The following is an 18,209-nucleotide window of genomic DNA, read 5'->3' on the forward strand; positions in this document are numbered from 1 at the left end:
GGTGTAATCAGAGGACATTGAACAGGATGGTGAAACTAAGCAAGGCAGTGTCAGAATCGGAGCTGATCTTCAACCTTCTCTTCCTTTTCCTTGCCTTTGTCTGGTTTTCTATGTGTTATGTCAGTCTCTGCCATTTACCAACCCTCCTTCCCATCATCTTTTGCACTGCCTCCAAAACTGAAAACAGTCCAGATGTCAAAACACAATGTCTGCTGTTTTCTTTTTTAATTTTTATTGTGATTTGGGTAAAATTTTATTAAACAAATTCATTCAGTGTGTCTGCTTTTGATTGCAGAATTCTTTGTGTTTGTGAATGGGAAGATATACCTACTGGGGATTGTCTGAACTAATAAAGAGGGAAGTTCTTTGTAGACTATTTTTTTCTTTGTAAACTATTTATAGGGACTATTTTCATCTTTAACTATATATATGAATGTGATATACATACTGTTATACATAATCTTGATGCAGGATATCTTATGTGGCTTTTTAAACATGTTTGCGTGAATACAAAAAATAATATGTAAATGTTCAGAGTTGACTAATTGTTTTACATGGTTGCCTTTGGTCTTCACAACAGTCCTGAAGGTTGGAAAAAGAAATGATTTAGGTCCCTTTTCCAGAAGACACAACAGGCTGAGAGAGATCAAATGATGGGTTTGTGGTCCTTTGTCTGATAAGTGGAGTCAAGGACTCCTAGGTTGTTCTACAGTCTCTGTAATGTTACACTTCTAAGAACTTACATTAGTGTTGATGGAATCTGTCTAAGGCACTTAAAGGTTATCAACATTACTTATTTATCCAGTAAATATTTATTGTATCCAGTGTATTAGTTCAAATTCTGTGACACATAACACTAAGATTACCATGGTCTCAGAATTGTTCAAGGGCCCCTTTTAATGGTGGTTGTAAATTGCTAAGTCTCTCTGACTTATGGTGACCTCATGACAACAGAACAGAACTTTGCCACCTTCATGATTGTTGGTTTGCTTGAGTCCGTTGCTGTGGCCACTTTGTATTTTGAGCGCCTCCCAACCTAGGGGCCTCATCTTCCATCACTGCATTGGGTAATATTCTGTTGTGAGCCATAGGATTTTCGTTGATATTATTTTTGGAAGTAGATTGCCAGGCCTTTCTTCTTAATCTTAGTCTGGAAACTCCACTGACACCTGTCCATCATGGGTGACCTTACTAATATTTGAAGTAACAGTGACATAGCTTCCATCATCACAGCAACACACAAGCCATCGCAGTAGGACAAACTGACAGATGGGTACTGGCTCCTAATGGTAGACTCTTTCTGTTTGTTCATTGTATGAGTTCTTGTGGTCTTTATTGCCCCTCAAGAGCACATCTACAAATTACACACTGATTGGCTCACCAGATATTTTCTCTACAGTGCTGGCCAGTTTCTTGATAGATAGCGAGTTTGAACCTCTCAGGGCAATGTTCTACGTAGGGGACAGTCTGTTTAAGCCCTTCTATTCCACTATAGATCACTTTCTTGAGAAATCTTAGGGTTTCTGTAGTTTGAAGAAATGTCAGCTTTGAGAATAAAATGTAGGTAGCATTTTACAGTGTTTCTAGTAACCTGAACTATTTCAGATTGAGTTAAACATTGAAGCTTTGTCATGATTGTGCTTTCTTGTATCTGCAGTTTGTGAGCCAAAGTGCCCAGATTTCCTTCAACAGCCACATCCCCCCAGAACCAAAAAACAAACTCACTGCCATCGGGTCAAATCCAACCAGTCCTTGGGTTTCTGAGGCGATATCTCTATGGAAGTGGATTGCCCAGTTTTCCTTCCAGGGAGTGGCTGGTGGGTTTGAATCACCAGCCTTCTGGTTAGCAGTCAATTGCCTTAGGCACTACTCCACCAGAGCTCCCACAGACCCCCAGTGGCCTGGATTTCCCTTGGAAGACTTCCAAATCTTAGATGTAGAACAGACCTCGAATCACTTTTAGCCCCAGGGCATTTTCTCACAGTGAGGTTGTCATCCTATTTCCTGTCCTACCATTTCCCCTGCCTTTTGCTCCCTTCTCCGCACCTTTTATTAGGATGGGGTCTGCAGTGCAGTGAATTACTCAGTATGTCCCTTCTAGCCATGGTCTTTGTGATTCCCACCAGATGACTGGATGAAACTATGGAAGTATGAAGTGCTTATTAATTGTATAGGAGCTCTGGTGGCATAGAGCCTGAGGCATTTGACTGCTAACCAGAAGGTTGGTGGTTCAAACCCACCAGCCACTCTTTGGAGGGAAGATTGGGCAATCTACTTAGTGATACAGCCTCAGAAACCCAGGGAGGGGTCGCTATAAGTCAGATCCAACGCGATGGCAGTGTGTTTCGTTTCATTTAGTTTATTAATAATGTAAATGAGGTGCATGGCACCCTTGTGTGGGTAGCAAAAATAAAAACCAAACTCACTGCAGTCGAGTTGGATCCGACTCATGGTGACCCCTGAGGCAGTATCATTATGGAAGTAGATTGCCCAACCTTCCTTCTGAGGAGTGGCTGGTGGGTTTCAACCACCAGCCTTTTGGTTAGCAGTCAAAGGCCTTAGGCACTATGCCACCAGAACTCCTCTTGTGTGGGTGGGACCATGGAAATAAGGTGTGTGGAACTCTTAACATGGGGACTGGTCAGTTTTGCCATGTACTAGGCTTAAAATGAGCCAACCCGGAGGTGGAAAGGGGAATATCAGCTGCTATCAAGAGAGAAGAGCCAGGAGTGGAGTGCCTTTGGACCCAAAATCCCTGTGCTGAAACTCTTTGACCCGAGGAACAGAGAGCTATAACACTACTGAGATGGTAAGAAGTGATGGCAGAGAAACAGAGGCAGCAGAACCAAGAGACCGGCACAGGACAGCATTGGGCTTTCCAGCCCACAGAGTGAGAAAGCTGAGTGCCTTCGGGCACCTTGCTAGCAGAATGGGGTGCCTCTCTGGGAACCTATTTGCTAAGCTAAAAGAGCTTTGTAACACTTGCCAGAGCAGGGCAGAGGCCAAGGGGCTGCAGGGATGAGAGGCCAAGACTGGAAAAAAAGCATGCCTGTGGCACAGCTGAGAAGAATCTGCCTGGATTAAGTTGTTCCTGATCCTGAATTGTAACCTGGTATTTCCCTAATATACCCCATGATTGTGAGTGTTGTCTGAGTTTTGTGTGGCTATTGCAACAAATTATCAGACCCAGCAGAGAAGTAGAGAGTGCTGTTGAGAGGGATGGTTAGTGTCAGAATTGGAAAATAGGTTGGAGAGTGGCAGCATGTCTGACCTCTGCCTTGTAGGAATCAACCTTGGGCTATTAATGCTGCTGATGATTCTCTCTCCCCTTCGTGAGGTTAGAGGCAGCCAGACTATACTAGCCCCACATCCTTTTTGCAGGGTCTATACCTGATCCCAGACTTCTCCTCCCTCATACTTTGAGGGCAGGACGGCTTATGGCCATAGCTCCGCATGAGGAGCAGGCATCCGTGGCACTGAGCACTTAGTGAGATCACCTTTACATGCCAGGTACTGTGCCACCTTCCGGGAACAGAGAGACAAAAGATCTAGTCCCTGACTAGTGCAGAGGAAAACAGCCTGCTGTGTTAGATGGTTTCTCTGTGCAGGTGCCCAGTCACAAATGGGAACTGAATGGCCTGTTCTCTAGTTCCCATCACAGAGAAGGGAGACATTCTCTGTCTCACCATACCATGGTTTCTGCAATGTGCCCTGGGTCCAGGACTTCCCAGGGGAAGAGGGGAGTGCTTGGCAGGGGGTCAGAGGAACAAGAAGTTTGGGGCCTGCCCAGTTTTTCATGGACTCCTTAATGAAAAGGAAACTAGTGTCAACACTGAGAACTCTAAAAATGTGCCTCGCGGCCTGTGAAGCCCTTTACGTTCATTATCTTGTCTCATTGCCAAACAGAAGACAAGGTTTCTCATGCCTGTTTCTCAGGCTCACAGAGTTTTAGAGACATGCCAAGCTTATGTAGCAGAGCAGCTCTAGAGTGGAGGCAGCTGGAGTGTCACAGAACCAGAGGGCTTGGGAGCAGGTGTGTCAGCCAGAATCCAAGCCCACCATTTAACTTCCCATTTAAACTCAGCAGAAGCCTGGGTAATAGCTCTCCACCCAGGATCTGTGTGGAACTCTGCCCTATTTAGGGATTAGGTGGTGGATATCAATTTCATAAGCAAATGGCTTCCACCCCAGGTGCCCATCCCCATTTGTTTGCAGCACACAACAATCCAGATTAAGATACAGAGTTTTTATTTGGAGATTAGTCCATATTACAGATGACTGATACTAAAACCCTTTGTTGCTGTACCCACATCCACCCTGAATCTGCCAGGTGGTCTCCACCTGTAAAGGGAGGGAGCAGAGGATCCACTTCTGTGCTCAGTCCTAAGGGGCAGGCCTAGGGTGGGCTAGAGGAGCCAGAGAAGGAGTCTTGCAAGCTCTGGGCCTAGATTAGGTCCAGGTTGGTGACAACAGCCAAAGCATAGATGAGGTCAGACAGGCTGCCCAGGGGGGTCTGAGGAATAGCTTGCTCCAAAGAAGGGTGGGCCCCTGAAGCTTCAGCTAGGCCCCATGGGGCTGCAGCTTTAGCCCCTGTCCAGCCCTGTCCAGGACCCCGACTAGGAGCTGGACAGGAGCAGTGTGGACACATTGAGGTGTGCTGTTGGAGGGTAGAGGCTGGTGCAGTGGGCGAGGCTCCCAGGGCTGCTTGAGGGTGTCTGGGAGAGAACAGGAGCTCTATGGGGAGTTCAGGCATGGGGCTTAGACCTTCTGGCTTCAGCATCCTGCCCCCAGGAACAAAGAAGCGGAACCTGGAGGCTGCGTATCCAGAGAGAAGGGGCCGTAGGTCAAGCCCAAAGCTGTCTGTGAGGGGGGTACCCTCGGCTGAGAGGGTCACAGTTCACCTGGATCTTGGCCTCAGGGAGACGGGTGACCCGGGACAAGCACTCACGGGTGCTGATGTCGGGATAGGGCAGTGCTGCAAACACGCATTCCAGCTCCAGCAGCTGCCCTCTGCTGAAAGTGGTCCGCTTCCTCCGGTGGGGACGCAGCCCCCTGGCATGACCTGGAGGTCGATGGCAGTTAAGCTGGGCAGTCAGCTCCCTGTGGGAACCTCCTGCTTCCATCTACCCCCATCCCCATTCCCACCTCCAACTCAAAGGCTTCAGCAAACCCTGAAGCCCTTCTTCCCCACCCCTCTCCGACCTTCCCTCATCTCACCCTTCCCCATCAGATCACCTGCTGTGGCTGCATCTGTGGAATTGGCCGTGGAGCTGGCAGATGACGGAGAGCCAGTGGACCGTGCCAGGGCTGTGCCTTCACCAGCCCCTCGTTCAGGTTTTATCCTGCTGTGTGGCTTGCCCCGCCTCCGGGAGAGGGGTTTATAGTCCGAGTGGGCGGGGTCAGCGACAGAGTTGAGGCTTACAGGGGAGTGGGTGGGGCCAAAGTTTTGTGGCCTCTAGTAGTGATACTGCCTCGGAAACCCAAGGAGGGGTCGCTATGAGTCAGGGCTGACTCGACGGCACATAACAACAACAACAACAACAACCCCTCAGGGCACTTGACTGCTAACCACAAGGCTGGTGGTTCAAACCCACCAGCCACTCCTAGGAAGGAAGGTTGGGCAATCTACTTCCGTAGCGATACTGCCTTGGCAGCCCAAGGAGGGGTCGCTATGAGTCGGGTCTGACGCGAAGGCACATAACAACAGCAACCCCTCAGGGCTTGACAAAGGAAACTGTTCACAACCTCTGGCTACCCTTGTCCAAAATCCTGTATTTCATTAAAATCTTCCCAAAGCTGCTTCTAGAAAGCCAAATCAATCTCTCCTGCTGTCCCACACTCCCTGGAGCCCTCACTGCCCTGCCCTGGTCCCGGCCTCTTCATGGGTAACTTGAGGCCTGGACCATGACAGAGGGCTGTGCCGGTGAGGCTGGACAGGATGGGAGAGGGTGATGTCCGGCAGCAGGGAAGCTGGAGCTGCCCACCCCCAGCAGGGCTCGGGACAGATGTTGCCACCAGATGGCCTTCGCGCCTGCTTCTGCCTGCATCTAATGCTTTTTCCCTGACCCCTCAAAAGTCCAGTAGAATTAAAATTGGAGATACTGGATAGAGTGGGAGGGAAAATGTGAAACAGAATTTAAAAACATAAAAAGGACCAGGTGTTTACTGGTTGGATAGAGACTAGTGAAACCCACCCCCCTACCCCCCCCCACAATGGCCCCCAGACACCTTTCAGCCCTGGATCTGAACTCCCTCCCAAGGCTTAACTCTCAGCCAAACGTAGACAGGCCTACGAGCTGAACACCTACACTACAGAGATGCACTTAGAAGAGTCGGCCAATGGCGATCAGAAAGGCAGCATTTGCACTGGGAGAGAGATAGAAAGGGCAGGAATGCATAGGTAAGGAGGACACCGGAAGTGGGAGGAGAGCTGCAGAGAATGTAACCAGTGTCACAAAACAAAATGTGTATGAACTGGTGAATGTAAAATGAGTCTGCTTTGTAAAACTTCACCCAAATCACAATAAAAAGGTTTTTTTTTTTAAAAAAAAAAAAAGCCCAGGTAGGGACATTCCCGTGAAGGTTCCACAGGTGCAACTGAGAGTTTTTAGGAAAGGTATGTGTGTACAGTGTCTGTTCTTGGAAGTAGCCTGAGACACCTAAGAGAAGGAGTGCATTTGAATTTCATTTCCTGTCCTCCCTTTTCTTCTAACCTGCTCCCCACCCAAGACGAAAGACAGAGATCTCAAAGAATGAAAGGAGTGGGTTTGTGGGGAGCACAGTGACCAGTTCCCCAAGGGTTCAGGAGTCTAAGCTACCTGGATTTCAGACTCAGGATGGGCAGCAAAGCCAAGCCAAAGTCCTTCCACTTCCTGCCTTTCTCTCTCCAACTAGTCCCTAGTCAGCTGGGGGTGGGGGGGGCGGTTTGAACTCCTGGTCATCAGAGGAGTTAAAGCTGCTGTTTAGCTGCAGGAGGAGGGCTGACTCGGAGGGTCCTCACCCTGCTTTTCCGGTTAATGAGCAGGGCTGAGCCACATGGGCTGGGCACACAGGCCATTCTCTGTACCCCCTCTCCCAGCCCATTGTGACAGCTTCCTCTCCCTTATCCAGGCTGTCCACCCCAGTCAGGACACCAATCTTAAACTCAGGACCAAAGAACCTTTATTGAGGTGGGAGGAGGGAACTCCAGAGGGCCCGGCTGTGTGGGCTCAGGCTCCTACTTGTGTCCAGGATCCGGGCAGCCCAGCCAGTACTTGGCAATGGAGCGTGGGTAGGGAGGGTTCACAGTGTCCACTTGCCGCGTGCGAAGGTTGACTCGGTAGTACTTGTCTGGAAGAGAAGATGAGGGAGGGTGTTGGAGCCCTAGTCTTGCCCACTCCTGCCCTAAGAAAGAAGATCTAGGTCTCTCCTGGAAGGGTAAGTAAAGACCCATGATGCAGCTGAAGACTTGGCGCCTGGCTTTTTGGGATCACCACCCTTGGGCTAGACCAGCTACAGGGAAGCAGGGGCTCCCACCTCCTGAGAAGAAATAGACACTCTGGATGGGCTCGCAGGAGGCCGGTACCAGCCAGTCTATGTCGTAGTCATAAGTTCCCAGCCCGCTTTCCTCACTGGAGAACCAAGACAGCCAGACTGAGCGGGATGGCCGGCGTGACTTCTGGCTACGGCCACGACCACGAGACCTGTAGCGTTTGCGATTGCGACGTGCAGACTTGTGCTTTTTGGCCCACGAAGAGTGGGGGGCGGAGCCTGAGATATAGATGCGGCCTGCCATGGCAGCATCCACCTGCTCTGGCACACCAGGCCAGTCCTGGCTGATGAACTTGGTCTCGCTGGCACCACCTGTGGCAGGGAAGTGGTTAATTGGGAGCCGGAGCTTTGCCTCCTCCAGTTGAGCCTTTCAAGCTCATATGGTGCTCAAAGAAGGGATATGCCTTGCCCAAGAACACAGACAGCTACTAGCAGACCCCAGCACCCTGGCCTCTGACTCCCAGTCCAGTGCTCTTCATATCCCTGGGTGTCTCCTCCTACCCCCCAGGCCTTCCTAGTCCCTTCAGCCACAGGCCCTCCCTCTGCTGTTTGTGTTCATGGTTGTGCTTGGCAAAGTCCAAGATAGGGCTCCAGGCTGAGCAAGCCACCCCTTCCCAAAGGTCAGCAGAAGCAAAGTCTGGGCTGAGCAAACAGCTCCTGATCAATAGCTCCACGACTGCAGCCCTCAGCCCAGCCCTCCCCTACCCAGGAGACCCCACCCCTCTCAAAGGGTTAGCAAGACTTGCCCTCTCTCCTTACCAGAGGATCTGCCCCAGAAGAGAAGCTCAAAGATGTTCTCCCAGCTATCCCGTTGCATTAGGGCAAAGTGTGCAAACACAGCCGACAGAGAGCTGCCTTCACACTCCTCCTGAGTTGGCTGCTGCTGGAACTCATACTCCCAGTACTGTTTCCCTGCGGAGTAGTGCAGCTGGCATCAGGAGGGTGGTATGAGCTCCTGGTGTGTGTGTGGGGGGGTGGGGGGCATAACTGGAGGCCTGTCCCAGTGAAGTGTGAAGGGAGACAAAGACTCCTGCATGGCCTGATCATTCTCCCACCCACCCCCTGAGTACCCTTGAAGAAGTAGACCCGCTCCTGGCCATTGTAGCTATGGGCAGGGAGGGCCAAGGCTGCGTCCACATTGTCCGGGATGCCCTTGAAGCCATCAGAGATGTTGCGAGGGAAATCAGGATCCAGGACACCATCCTCAAAACGCCAGTACTGGCTACCCTAGGGGGTGGGGAAGGTGGAAGGGGTGAGGAGGCGGTTGGCTGGTCACAGGGCAGAGCCCCCAACATCAAGACAGCTACCTTAATCTCTAGGCTTGTTACCCCAGACCAGGAGCCTTGAACTGACCTGTCCTTACAGAGCCCCAGCCAGGTACCCACAAGATTCCAGATCTAACCAGCCTTCCTTCCCACCCTGGCCCTGGGCACAGCAGCTTTCAACCCTTCCCTAGAAGCCTTCTCCATTGACGCACAGCCCCTGGGCCTGGCACCTTGAAAAGATAGGTCTTCCCCTGACAGTTGATGCGAGTGAAGGCGGCATCAATGGGGCCCTCGATGCCCCAGACATCTCGGATGAGCTTGGGGTACCCAGGCATCACTGCCTTTTCATCCAGCTCATAGCAGTACAGACCTGGAGTTGGGGAAATTCTGTGAGGGAAGGGATGCTCCTGGGGCAGACCCCCACCCCCGAAACCTGCCCTTGGAATCACCTCGGAAGGCAAAGAGGGAGCCATTCTTGAGGTCGGTGAAGGCATCAAAAGGCATGTCACTGCACAGCTTCTCCTCTGCCAGGGTCTCGGAGTTCCCTGTCCCCGGCCCTAGACTCACCGCCTCAGATGTTAGGGTTCCCTCAGGCCCTGGGGTCAACCTTTCATTCTCAGGGTTCGGAACAGGATTCTGTGTGGTGCTGAGCTGGTCGGAGCTCTGCGTGGGGCTCTCTGTCTGTGCATGGAGGCTGGCGTTGGCTGTGGTCTCCTCATTGTAGTCAAAGCTTCCATATTCATCTTCAGGCAGCATGAATACATCCCCACGAGTCACTGCAGGTAGAGAGAGTGGTGTGAGTCTCGAGCTGCAGCAGGGACTCCAGACCCCCCCCCCACCCCATGGCTCTGGACACACCTTGGGGCTTGCACTCAGCCACGTAGTCAGCGCAGCAGCTTTGGTAGTAAGAGCAGAGCTCATCACACTGACACTTCCTGTCAGCGTTGAAACCCTCAGTGCAGCGGTCCTTGCACGACTCTGTGGGGAGGGGGTGTCAGTTGGCAAGGCCAAGCCTGGGTCACCCTTGCCCACCCCACATTGGCCCAGATGGCCACCAACATCCTCCTGCACCTTGGTCAGCCAGAACAGCCCATGCCAGCAGGGCCAGCATCAGAAGGGGTCTGGGAGGTGCCATAGCAAGGCCTCTGGTCATGGGCCTGGTGAGCTACGCTCTGAGCTCCCTGAAGTCTCAGCTCAGATGCCAGAGAAAGGGAGGGAGGGGAGGAGACTAGCAGAGAGGGGAGGAAGGAGGAGGAACTAACCGAAAAAGGAGCTGCCCTCTCTGTCGCTCTATTTGCTCAACCTCTAGCCCAGCCCCTGGTACCCTGACCCCTAGGCTGCTGCAAAGGGTCACATTCCTGGAACCCTGGGCCTGGGAGTGCTGGGAAATGAGATCCTCGCCAAGCTCAGGATCATTTCAGGAGGGTCTGGAGATTAGAAAGACTCATTCTGTCACTTATTGGCTATGTGACCTTGGTCAAGTTGCTCTACCTCTCTGAGCCTTGGCTTTCTTTTCAGTAAATGGGACAAATAATACTTGTCTTAAAGGAGATGAAATGACCTAGAGCAAAATGTCCAGTGCCTGGATTAGCACCACATTCATTCTCCGTAAATAGTTACTGATCCATGATTTGTTTGATCATGCATATCCCCGGCTGGGTGACTCACCCAATGACTGTTTTGTATATTTAGGGCAGTGACGGGGGTGGGAGAAGAGATGGTAAACACTCTGGGGAACTTTTTTTTTTTTTTTTTAATCACAAAAGAACAAAATTTCATTTCTTGGTTCTTCTCTTGGATAGGTTGATTTTCCCAAGCTGGTGGTCTTCACAGCACAGGGATATCATTATAATGGATGAATATTAGCCCTTTGGATTTTAATTGAGAGATAGGTATAAAAGGGCCTTGAGAGTTGTACAGAGTCATGATTATGTTTGCTCTTAACCACTAGTAAAGGAGCTCTGGTGGCACAGTGGTTACCATTCAGCTGCTAACCTAAAGGTCAGTGGTTCAAACCCACCAGCCGCTCCGTGGAAGAAAGATGACGCAGTCTGCTTCTTGAAAGATTTACAGCCTTGGAAACCCTATAGGGTAGTTCTCCTCTATCCTGTAGGGTTGTTATGAATTGTAATTGACTTGATGGCCGTGGGTTTTGATTTAACCACTGGTAGAAGTCCCTGGATGACACAGATGGTTAAGGACTCAACTACTAACTAAAAGGTTGGCAGTTCAAATCTACCTAAAGGTGCCTTGGGCAACAGGCCCAGTGATCTACTTCCATAAGGTCCCTGCCTTGAAAGGCCTTGGAACACAGATTCCACTCGGAACAGGTTTGGGTTTTGTTAAAGACTAGTGAAGGAAGAGGTGCCTCAGTGGCACAAGCAGTTTGCGATCAGCTGCTAACCTGAAGTTGTCAGTTCGAACCCACCCAGTGCCTCTGTAGAAGAAAGGCCTGGCAAACTGCTTCCTTAAAGATTACCCCAAAAACCAAAACCCATTGCCATCAAATGTGTTCTGACTCACGAGTTAATAGAGTCACAGGGTTTTCTTGGCTGTAACCTTTACAGAAGCTGTTTGGCAGGTCGTTCCTCCGCGTTGGGTGGGTTTGAATCGCCAACTTTAGCTTAGCAGCTGATTGCAAACCGCTTGTGCCACCCTTAAAGCAGTCCTATTCTGAAACACACAGGGTCATCAGGAGTCCGAGGCCACTCCAGGGCACCTAACAACAAGGAAAGAGGCATTCTTGGCGGAGTTGTCCCCACGTTTCAGCGGCTGGGGGAAACCAGGCAATCCTCTCCCTCTCAGCCCCACCCCCGCATCCCGCAAGGGAGGCGCAGACGCGGTGGAGGAAGGCGGTTACCAGGGAGTAGGCGTGGCTGGTCGGGCTGAGGAGGAGGAGCCTTGCGAATCGAGAGACAGGGCTTCGGCCCTGGTCCGCAGCTTCTCAGGGGCGGGGCTGCTGCAGAGCAACTCTCAGCCTAGTGGAGCCCGAGCCCGAGCCCGAGCGGCGCTTTGTTCTGGCCGCAGCTTCCTCAGCCCTCCAGGGTCTGGATCCATCCCTTGTCTCCTCGCTGCCTTCTCCGGCTCAACCCCTTCTTTCGGGCCTGCATCCCCTTTCCCAACCCCTCCGCCCCGAGCCTGCGCGCACCCTTCCCCTAAACATCTGGCCAGCGCCTTTGCCCGGTACCCTTCTATCCATCCTTCGCCCCTGCTTCTTCCTCTCGGTCTGCTCTCCAGTTCCTCTTCCCCCGAGGTCCCGGGTCGCCCCATCCGACCCCGCCCCTCCAGACTGGGGATGTCCCCCGCAGCCCCGCGCCCATGGTCTTGACGCTGCTTTTCTCCGCCTACAAGCTGTGCCGTTTCTTCGCCATGTCGGGCCCACGGCCAGGAGCCGAGCGGCTGGCGGTGCCGGGGCCGGATGGGGGCGGCGGCGTGGGCCCGTGGTGGGCTGCGGGCTGCCGCGGGCCCCGCGAGGTATCGCCCGGGGTGGGCGCTGAGGTGCAGAGCGCCCTGGAGCGCGCGCTGCCCGAGCTGCAGCAGGCGCTGTCCGCGCTGAAGCAGGCGGGCGGCGGGAGGGCGGTGGGCGAAGGCCTGGCCGAAGTCTTCCAGCTGGTGGAGGAGGCCTGGCTGCTGCCGGCCGTGGGCCGCGAGGTGGCCCAGGGTCTGTGCGATGCCATCCGCCTGGACGGCGGCCTCGATCTGCTGCTGAAGCTACTGCAGGCGTCGGAGCTGGAAACGCGCGTTCAGGCCGCGCGTCTGCTGGAGCAGATCCTGGTGGCCGAGAACCGGTGAGGACGTTGGGCTGGGGACAGCGCCGCGCGGTGGAGGAGCAGCAAGGGCAGTCGGGCGCCTGGGTCTCCCTTTTGCCTCGCACTGTTCTTTTATTCTGCCTTACCTTACCATAGTCCCGCACGCTAGAGATCAACGTGCCCATTTTACAGATGGAGCTCTGGTAGCGCAGTGCTGGCGGTTCAACCTACCAGCCACTCCTTGGAAGGAAGGTTGGCTAATCTACTTCCGTAGTCACACTGTCTCGGAAACCCAAGGAGGGGTCGCTATGAGTCGTGTCCGACTCAACAGCATTTAACAACAACAGCAATTTTACAGATGAGAAAACTGAGGCTTGAAGGTTGAGTGATTTGCTTAGCATCACAGAGTGAACTAATGGTTCTGCCAGGATTCACCCCCAGAGCTAGTGAGCTGGGAGCTGGGGACAGGAGGAGGAAGACTGGAGTTAAGTCCCTACCTGTCTCAAGTCCTATGGATGGAGAGGGCACTCTACTGGCAATGTCCCTCTAAACCCACTGACGTGCTCTACATGGGCCTGGGTGCCCTTCTGTGCTTCCTTCTCTTCTCCCATGCCCATAGCACCCCCACTGGGAGGGGACAGAAACACAATCTTAGATGGGTGGGTGGGGGAAGACCCTCCCCTCTGCCCTGTCTGCAGGCTGAACTGAGTACTGGCCTTAAATCACATCACCTCCAATCCACCTCCTGCTTCCTCCTTCATTCTAGTACACGTCACAGACCAGACATGATCTCATTCTGTGGCTGCTGATGGGAAACAGAAAGTTTTCTGCTGGGATGAGTGAGTGGGGGAAAAGGAAACTGAAGCACAGAGCTAGGCTCACCAAAACAGTGTGTTTTCTCCTCTTTCCCTACCAAGTGCCAAGACACAGTACTAAAACCAAGCCAGCGCCATTGAGTCAACCTCAACTTCTGGCAACCCCATGTATGGCAGAACAGAATGATACAGAGTTTCTAATGTTGGTTTTTAAGAGGGAGACCACCAGGCCTTTCTTCTGAGGCACCTCTTGGTGGACTCCAACCTTTTTCATCAGCAGAGTGTTAACAGCGCCTCCCAGGGAGGTGAGGTCAAACTGATGTCTGCTTGCCACTCTCCTGACTGCCTCTTGGGATCACCCATGGAGTACAAAGACCCGTGAGGAGTCACTTTTCCTCCCTTTGGTGCCAGGGCAGACCAGGCTGTCATGTTCCAGTTTCACAATGAATTCTTGGGTCCTTCAGGCTAGAAGGGTTTTAGCTCATACAGTTCCCATGCTGCATGATGAAATGAGAGTCAGGGAGGGATACAGTTTCTTGCGTTTTCAAAATGAAAATAACCTTATGATTGGCAGAAATGGTACAAGTTCAAAACTACATAAATGAAGAAATTAGGAATCTGCTTCTCATTAACCTCCTATTTAATATTCAGTGCTGTGAATTTGGAGGACTACCAACTGGAGTGGGTGCTCACTGGGTACAGCTGGACCCAGGTTGGGGGGGTGTGCCCTGTGGGTTTGGTCCTTTGGGGGCAGAGCTATGATTAGAACATCTGGGTAGAGGACACAGCCAGCACCATAGAAAGACAAGGGCTACAAGATGCAAACAGAACTGATATTTTTCTTTTTTTATAAAATTTTTATTGTTATTTGAGTGAAAGTTTACAGAGCAAATTCATTTTCCATTCAGCAGTTCATACACATTTTGTTTCATGACACTGACAGCAGTTCCCCCCAATGTAACAGCTCTCTGCCCACTTCTTCCCTGTAGTTATCTCTTCCCTGTGTCCTTCCCTCCCATGCACTCCTGCACCTCCCCTAGCTGTCTCCTTGTGCAAACACTGCCCTTGTTTTCCCATGACTGATTGCTCCAAGGACTATATCTACCTGATGTAAACCTTCACCCCATACACCTGTCTATTGTTTGGCTGGAAGCCACAGGAGTGAGTTCACAGAACTAGTATTTTTCAAGTAGAAAATAACAATCCTCACCTAATTAATAATTACGAATTAGTATCCCCATCCCAGGAGCTCTGGTGGCATAGTGGTTACAAGCATTCAGCTGCTAATCAAAAGGTCAATGGTTTGAGCCCACCAGCCACTCTGCAGAAGAACCATGAGGCACTCAGCTTCTGTAAAGATTTACAGTCTTGGAAACCCTATGGGACACTTCTACTCTATTCTAAAGGGTTGCTATGAGTTGGAATAGACTTAGTAACAAGAGGTTTGGTTTGGTTTTTAATCCCTGCCCCAAGAAACAATGTGCTATTGCCTGTTGTTTCAGGACCGAGGACAGAGATCAAAATCCTTCCAAAGAAAGCAATGTCAGAAGGGGAGTGGGAAAGGAGAGGGTGGCTAGGGGGCTGCGCACTGAGAACTTATGTTTATGAAACCTGTTCCGTCCTCTTAAAAAAGATTCTTCCTTCAGTGTGTCCAGCATCTTTTTACCATTTCACCATTTCATGACCTGCAGCTCTCTTCTTCTCCAGGTGCTCTGCACCCTCAGCCCAGAAATCAAGGTCACAGTTGCCCTGACCTGCAAAACCATGAGAAGTCCAACAGGGTACAGTCCTCCAGATCTGGCCCTGAAACTCTAAGTTAGGACCCTGCCTGACTGCTAGCCCTCTCAATTCATAGCCCATCCCCATCAGGGGACCATAATGAATATATAGTCTCAGAGAGGTTAAATGGTTTTCCAAAGAATACACAATGAATAAGCAGAGAAGACAAGATTCAAAACACTAGGAAACTATCACACATAAAGTCAAGTACAAAAAGACTTACAGTGAGGTCTTTTTCCCCCTACACCCTTTTGCTGGAGGCAAATCACTGTTTCAAGTTTCTTCTGTGCCCTTCTAGAGAGAGTCTTTGCACATACGAGCATTTGCATATAAATGTATATGATATATGCATGTTTGTACCTATATAAAGAGTCTATGGGTAGCACAAATGGTTTAGTGTGCAGCTACTAACCAAAAGGCACCTCTGAAGAAAGGCCTGGTGATTTGTTTCATATCCTTGAAAACCCTATGGAGCACAGTTCTACTGCAGCAAACGCAGGACTGACGTAAGTTGGAACAGACTTGACAGCAACCGATTTGGACTTTTTTGGTACATATGTACAATTTTCCCTCCTTTGGAGCAGGGATTTGAACCCAGGTCTGTGTGACTCCAAAGTATGTCCCTATTTCACCAGGCTCACAGCCTCTCGGGCTGCAGCAGAAGTAAAAGCTAAAGTCAACAGTGCTCAGAGCAAGCACACAGTTCAACTCTGGAGGTGCCAGGTGCATAGAGAAAGCCAAAGGCTACAGAAGGAGGCAAGAGCCTCAGAATGAAGTCCTAGCTCTGAACTGATGTTCCTGAGCAAGCCTTTCCTTTTACCAGGCCTCAGCTAAGCCTTCTGAAAATGAGGGTGTTGGATTTGCTGATTTCTCAAGCACATTCAGGCTGTGACATTCTAGGAATTTATGTAACCAAATTGTTTTGGAATTAAAAAATGCAGAAGAAGGATGTTGGGTCCTGGAGACCTGGGTTCGAATCCCAGCTGTGCCTCCCACCAGCTGTGTGTTCCCAGGCAAGTCACATAAGCACTTTGAGCTTCAGTGTTGTCATTTGTCAAAGGAACAACTGCCAGTCTGGCTGCCCAAGAGGGTCAGAACTTGAGCAGATTAGTGTGCCTCTGTTCCTTTGAGATAGGCTACAGAGCAGCTGAATGATTAAGTCAGCAAACCAGCCCTGGTTTTGCGGTATGTTCTGTGCTCACCTGGGCCCTGAAGTAGACCCAAAGTCACAGGCACTGTTGGCATGGCAGTGCCAACTGGACTCTGTGAGGACTTATGTGAGGACTTATGTGAGGACTCTGTGGCTGGCTGGGCCTCTAAGTCTCTGGGCTGGCCTCACCTGTGGAGGACATCATTTGTGGAGGTCAGAGAGACAGAAAACCTTCACCTCTGCTCAGAGGTTGGCTCTGTTGGTCTCCAAGCTCTCTCCCTTTAGCCTATCCTTCCCCTAGTAGCCAGAATGTGTGTCCAATAACCCATCTGTAACCAGGTCACTCCTCTTCCCAAAACCTTTCAATGATTCTCTATTTGCCGTCAAGGTCATGTAATGCTTTAAAGTGGCTCAAAAGGCTGCCAGGATTGATCTCCTCTTTCCCCAGTCTCCCCTTGAGGCCTCCACCTCAGCCACACCAAAGAATCGGCAGTTTCCCAAAGGCACCAGCTCTCAGACACCTCCAAGCCTTTGCATACATCTATGTCTGGAATACCACCTCGCCTTCTCTTCCCAACTAATTCTCCTGCCATCTTTCTGAACTAACCCAGTAGGCAACCAACCATTCCAATGTATAATGTACAGCTTTTCATTTGTGTTCTTACAAAATCTTTATTTTGTGTGTATGTGTATGTGTTTAATTTATATAAGTGGTCCTGTGTTATGCATGCATTCTGTTTCTCACTTTTTTCCCATTCATGGTTATGTTTATAAGGTCCTTCATGTTATCATCTACTCAGTCACTCGTAACTGTTCCATAATCCTCTACGGTGGACACCTGCCATGTCACTGCTCCACTCTCCCAGGGTGCCTCTAACTTTCCCACATCATAGATAACATAGATAACACTGTAGTGAACATCCTTGTCCACTTCCCCTTGTGGAACTGTGTGAGAATCTCTTTGGGACATAAATACGAGAGCCCCAATTCCTAGCCCATAGGATGTGTGTATCCTTAATTTCACCGACTAGTCCCAGCCTTTTTCCAGATTGATGACCCCAGACTGCACCTCCCCCTGCCATGGCTCAAAGTGGCCACACCTCCTCAACCCTGACTATTATCCAGCTTCTATTTCGTGCCACTCTAATAAGTGTAAAGTGATAGCTGTTGTTTTAATTTTCATTTCTCTGATTACTAATGAGTTAGAGCCTCTCTTTGCTTGTTAAGATTTTGTATTCCTCATTTGTAAATTGTTTATGTCCTTTGCCCATTTTCTATTGCATGTACTGCCTTTTTCTTGATAATTTGATTATCTGTATATTCTACATCGTTAGTAACCCCTTGTTGACTTTATTGTTTTTTTTTGTTGGTTTCAGACATTGCAAATATACCCAGACTTTTTTCTTTTCCTCAAAGAAGCCAAGCTCATCAACCCTCAGGGCCTTTGTTTGGCCTGGCTGTTCTCTCTGCCTGTCCCAGATACTTGCAGGCAGGGGTCTCTCTTGACAGTTAGCTCTCAGATGCCACCTCCTCAGACACATCCTTCCACCCAAGCACTCTCCTTTACATGACAAAAGTTTGCTGTCTTCATGACCATAACACTATTTGGTTCATTTCATCCTTTACTTGCTTATCATCTGAGTATAAATCCCAGGCAGCTGTAGTCACTATTTAACCCCAGCCCATAAAGCAGTGCCTGGCATACAGTAGGTCTTCAGTAAACATCTGCTGAATGAATGAATACCTCTGAGTCATAGAGCATGGAGTGAGGAAAAGCTTCAAGTGATGTTGCGGAGTTAACGTTTATTGAATCTTTACTATATGCCATATATATTATATAGTAAGGACTGAATAAATGTTAACTATATACCATATATATATATATATAAAGACTCAATAAACATTAACTGTATATGTATAT

General features: G+C 50.2%; 3 protein-coding genes across 3 annotated transcripts in view; 1 reads left to right on the forward strand and 2 right to left on the reverse strand.

The window, feature by feature from the left end:
- Positions 1 to 4,444: 4,444 nt before the first annotated feature.
- SEBOX (SEBOX homeobox) lies at positions 4,445 to 5,123 on the reverse strand. Its single transcript, XM_042780482.1, is given in 4 exon segments — positions 4,445 to 4,647; positions 4,650 to 4,757; positions 4,796 to 4,856; positions 4,902 to 5,123. Coding segments are annotated over 4 exon segments (594 nt in total).
- A 2,093-nt stretch (positions 5,124 to 7,216) lies between these two features.
- Positions 7,217 to 9,930, reverse strand: VTN (vitronectin). Its single transcript, XM_042780474.1, has 8 exons — positions 9,867 to 9,930; positions 9,654 to 9,773; positions 9,245 to 9,571; positions 9,026 to 9,165; positions 8,601 to 8,757; positions 8,290 to 8,442; positions 7,516 to 7,842; positions 7,217 to 7,329 (listed from the first exon to the last, which is right to left on the reverse strand). The coding sequence occupies exons 1-8, from the start codon at positions 9,928 to 9,930 to the stop codon at positions 7,217 to 7,219; spliced, it is 1,401 nt and encodes a 466-aa protein (XP_042636408.1).
- A 2,183-nt stretch (positions 9,931 to 12,113) lies between these two features.
- SARM1 (sterile alpha and TIR motif containing 1) overlaps positions 12,114 to 18,209 on the forward strand; it is a 25,453-nt gene continuing 19,357 nt past the window's right edge. The window contains exon 1 of the mRNA XM_007937362.2: positions 12,114 to 12,583. Coding sequence (XP_007935553.1) covers positions 12,114 to 12,583 — 470 coding nt within the window. The remainder of the gene's footprint in view (positions 12,584 to 18,209) is intronic.

The sequence above is a fragment of the Orycteropus afer genome, unplaced genomic scaffold, assembly GCF_000298275.1.
Source record: "Orycteropus afer afer isolate SDZICR_OR568_19922 unplaced genomic scaffold, OryAfe1.0 scaffold00042, whole genome shotgun sequence".
Classification (NCBI taxonomy): domain Eukaryota; kingdom Metazoa; phylum Chordata; class Mammalia; order Tubulidentata; family Orycteropodidae; genus Orycteropus; species Orycteropus afer.

Excerpts from the sequence above, each read along its gene's own strand:
- VTN (XM_042780474.1), bottom strand. The coding sequence starts at position 9,930 with ATGGCACCTCCCAGACCCCTTCTGATGCTGGCCCTGCTGGCATGGGCT. Across the intron at positions 9,572-9,653 it reads GGCTGAGTGCAAGCCCCAAG|TGACTCGTGGGGATGTATTC; the intron begins GTGTGTCCAGAG and ends CTCTACCTGCAG. Across the intron at positions 7,330-7,515 it reads TGTCTATTTCTTCTCAGGAG|ACAAGTACTACCGAGTCAAC; the intron begins GTGGGAGCCCCT and ends CTTCTCTTCCAG.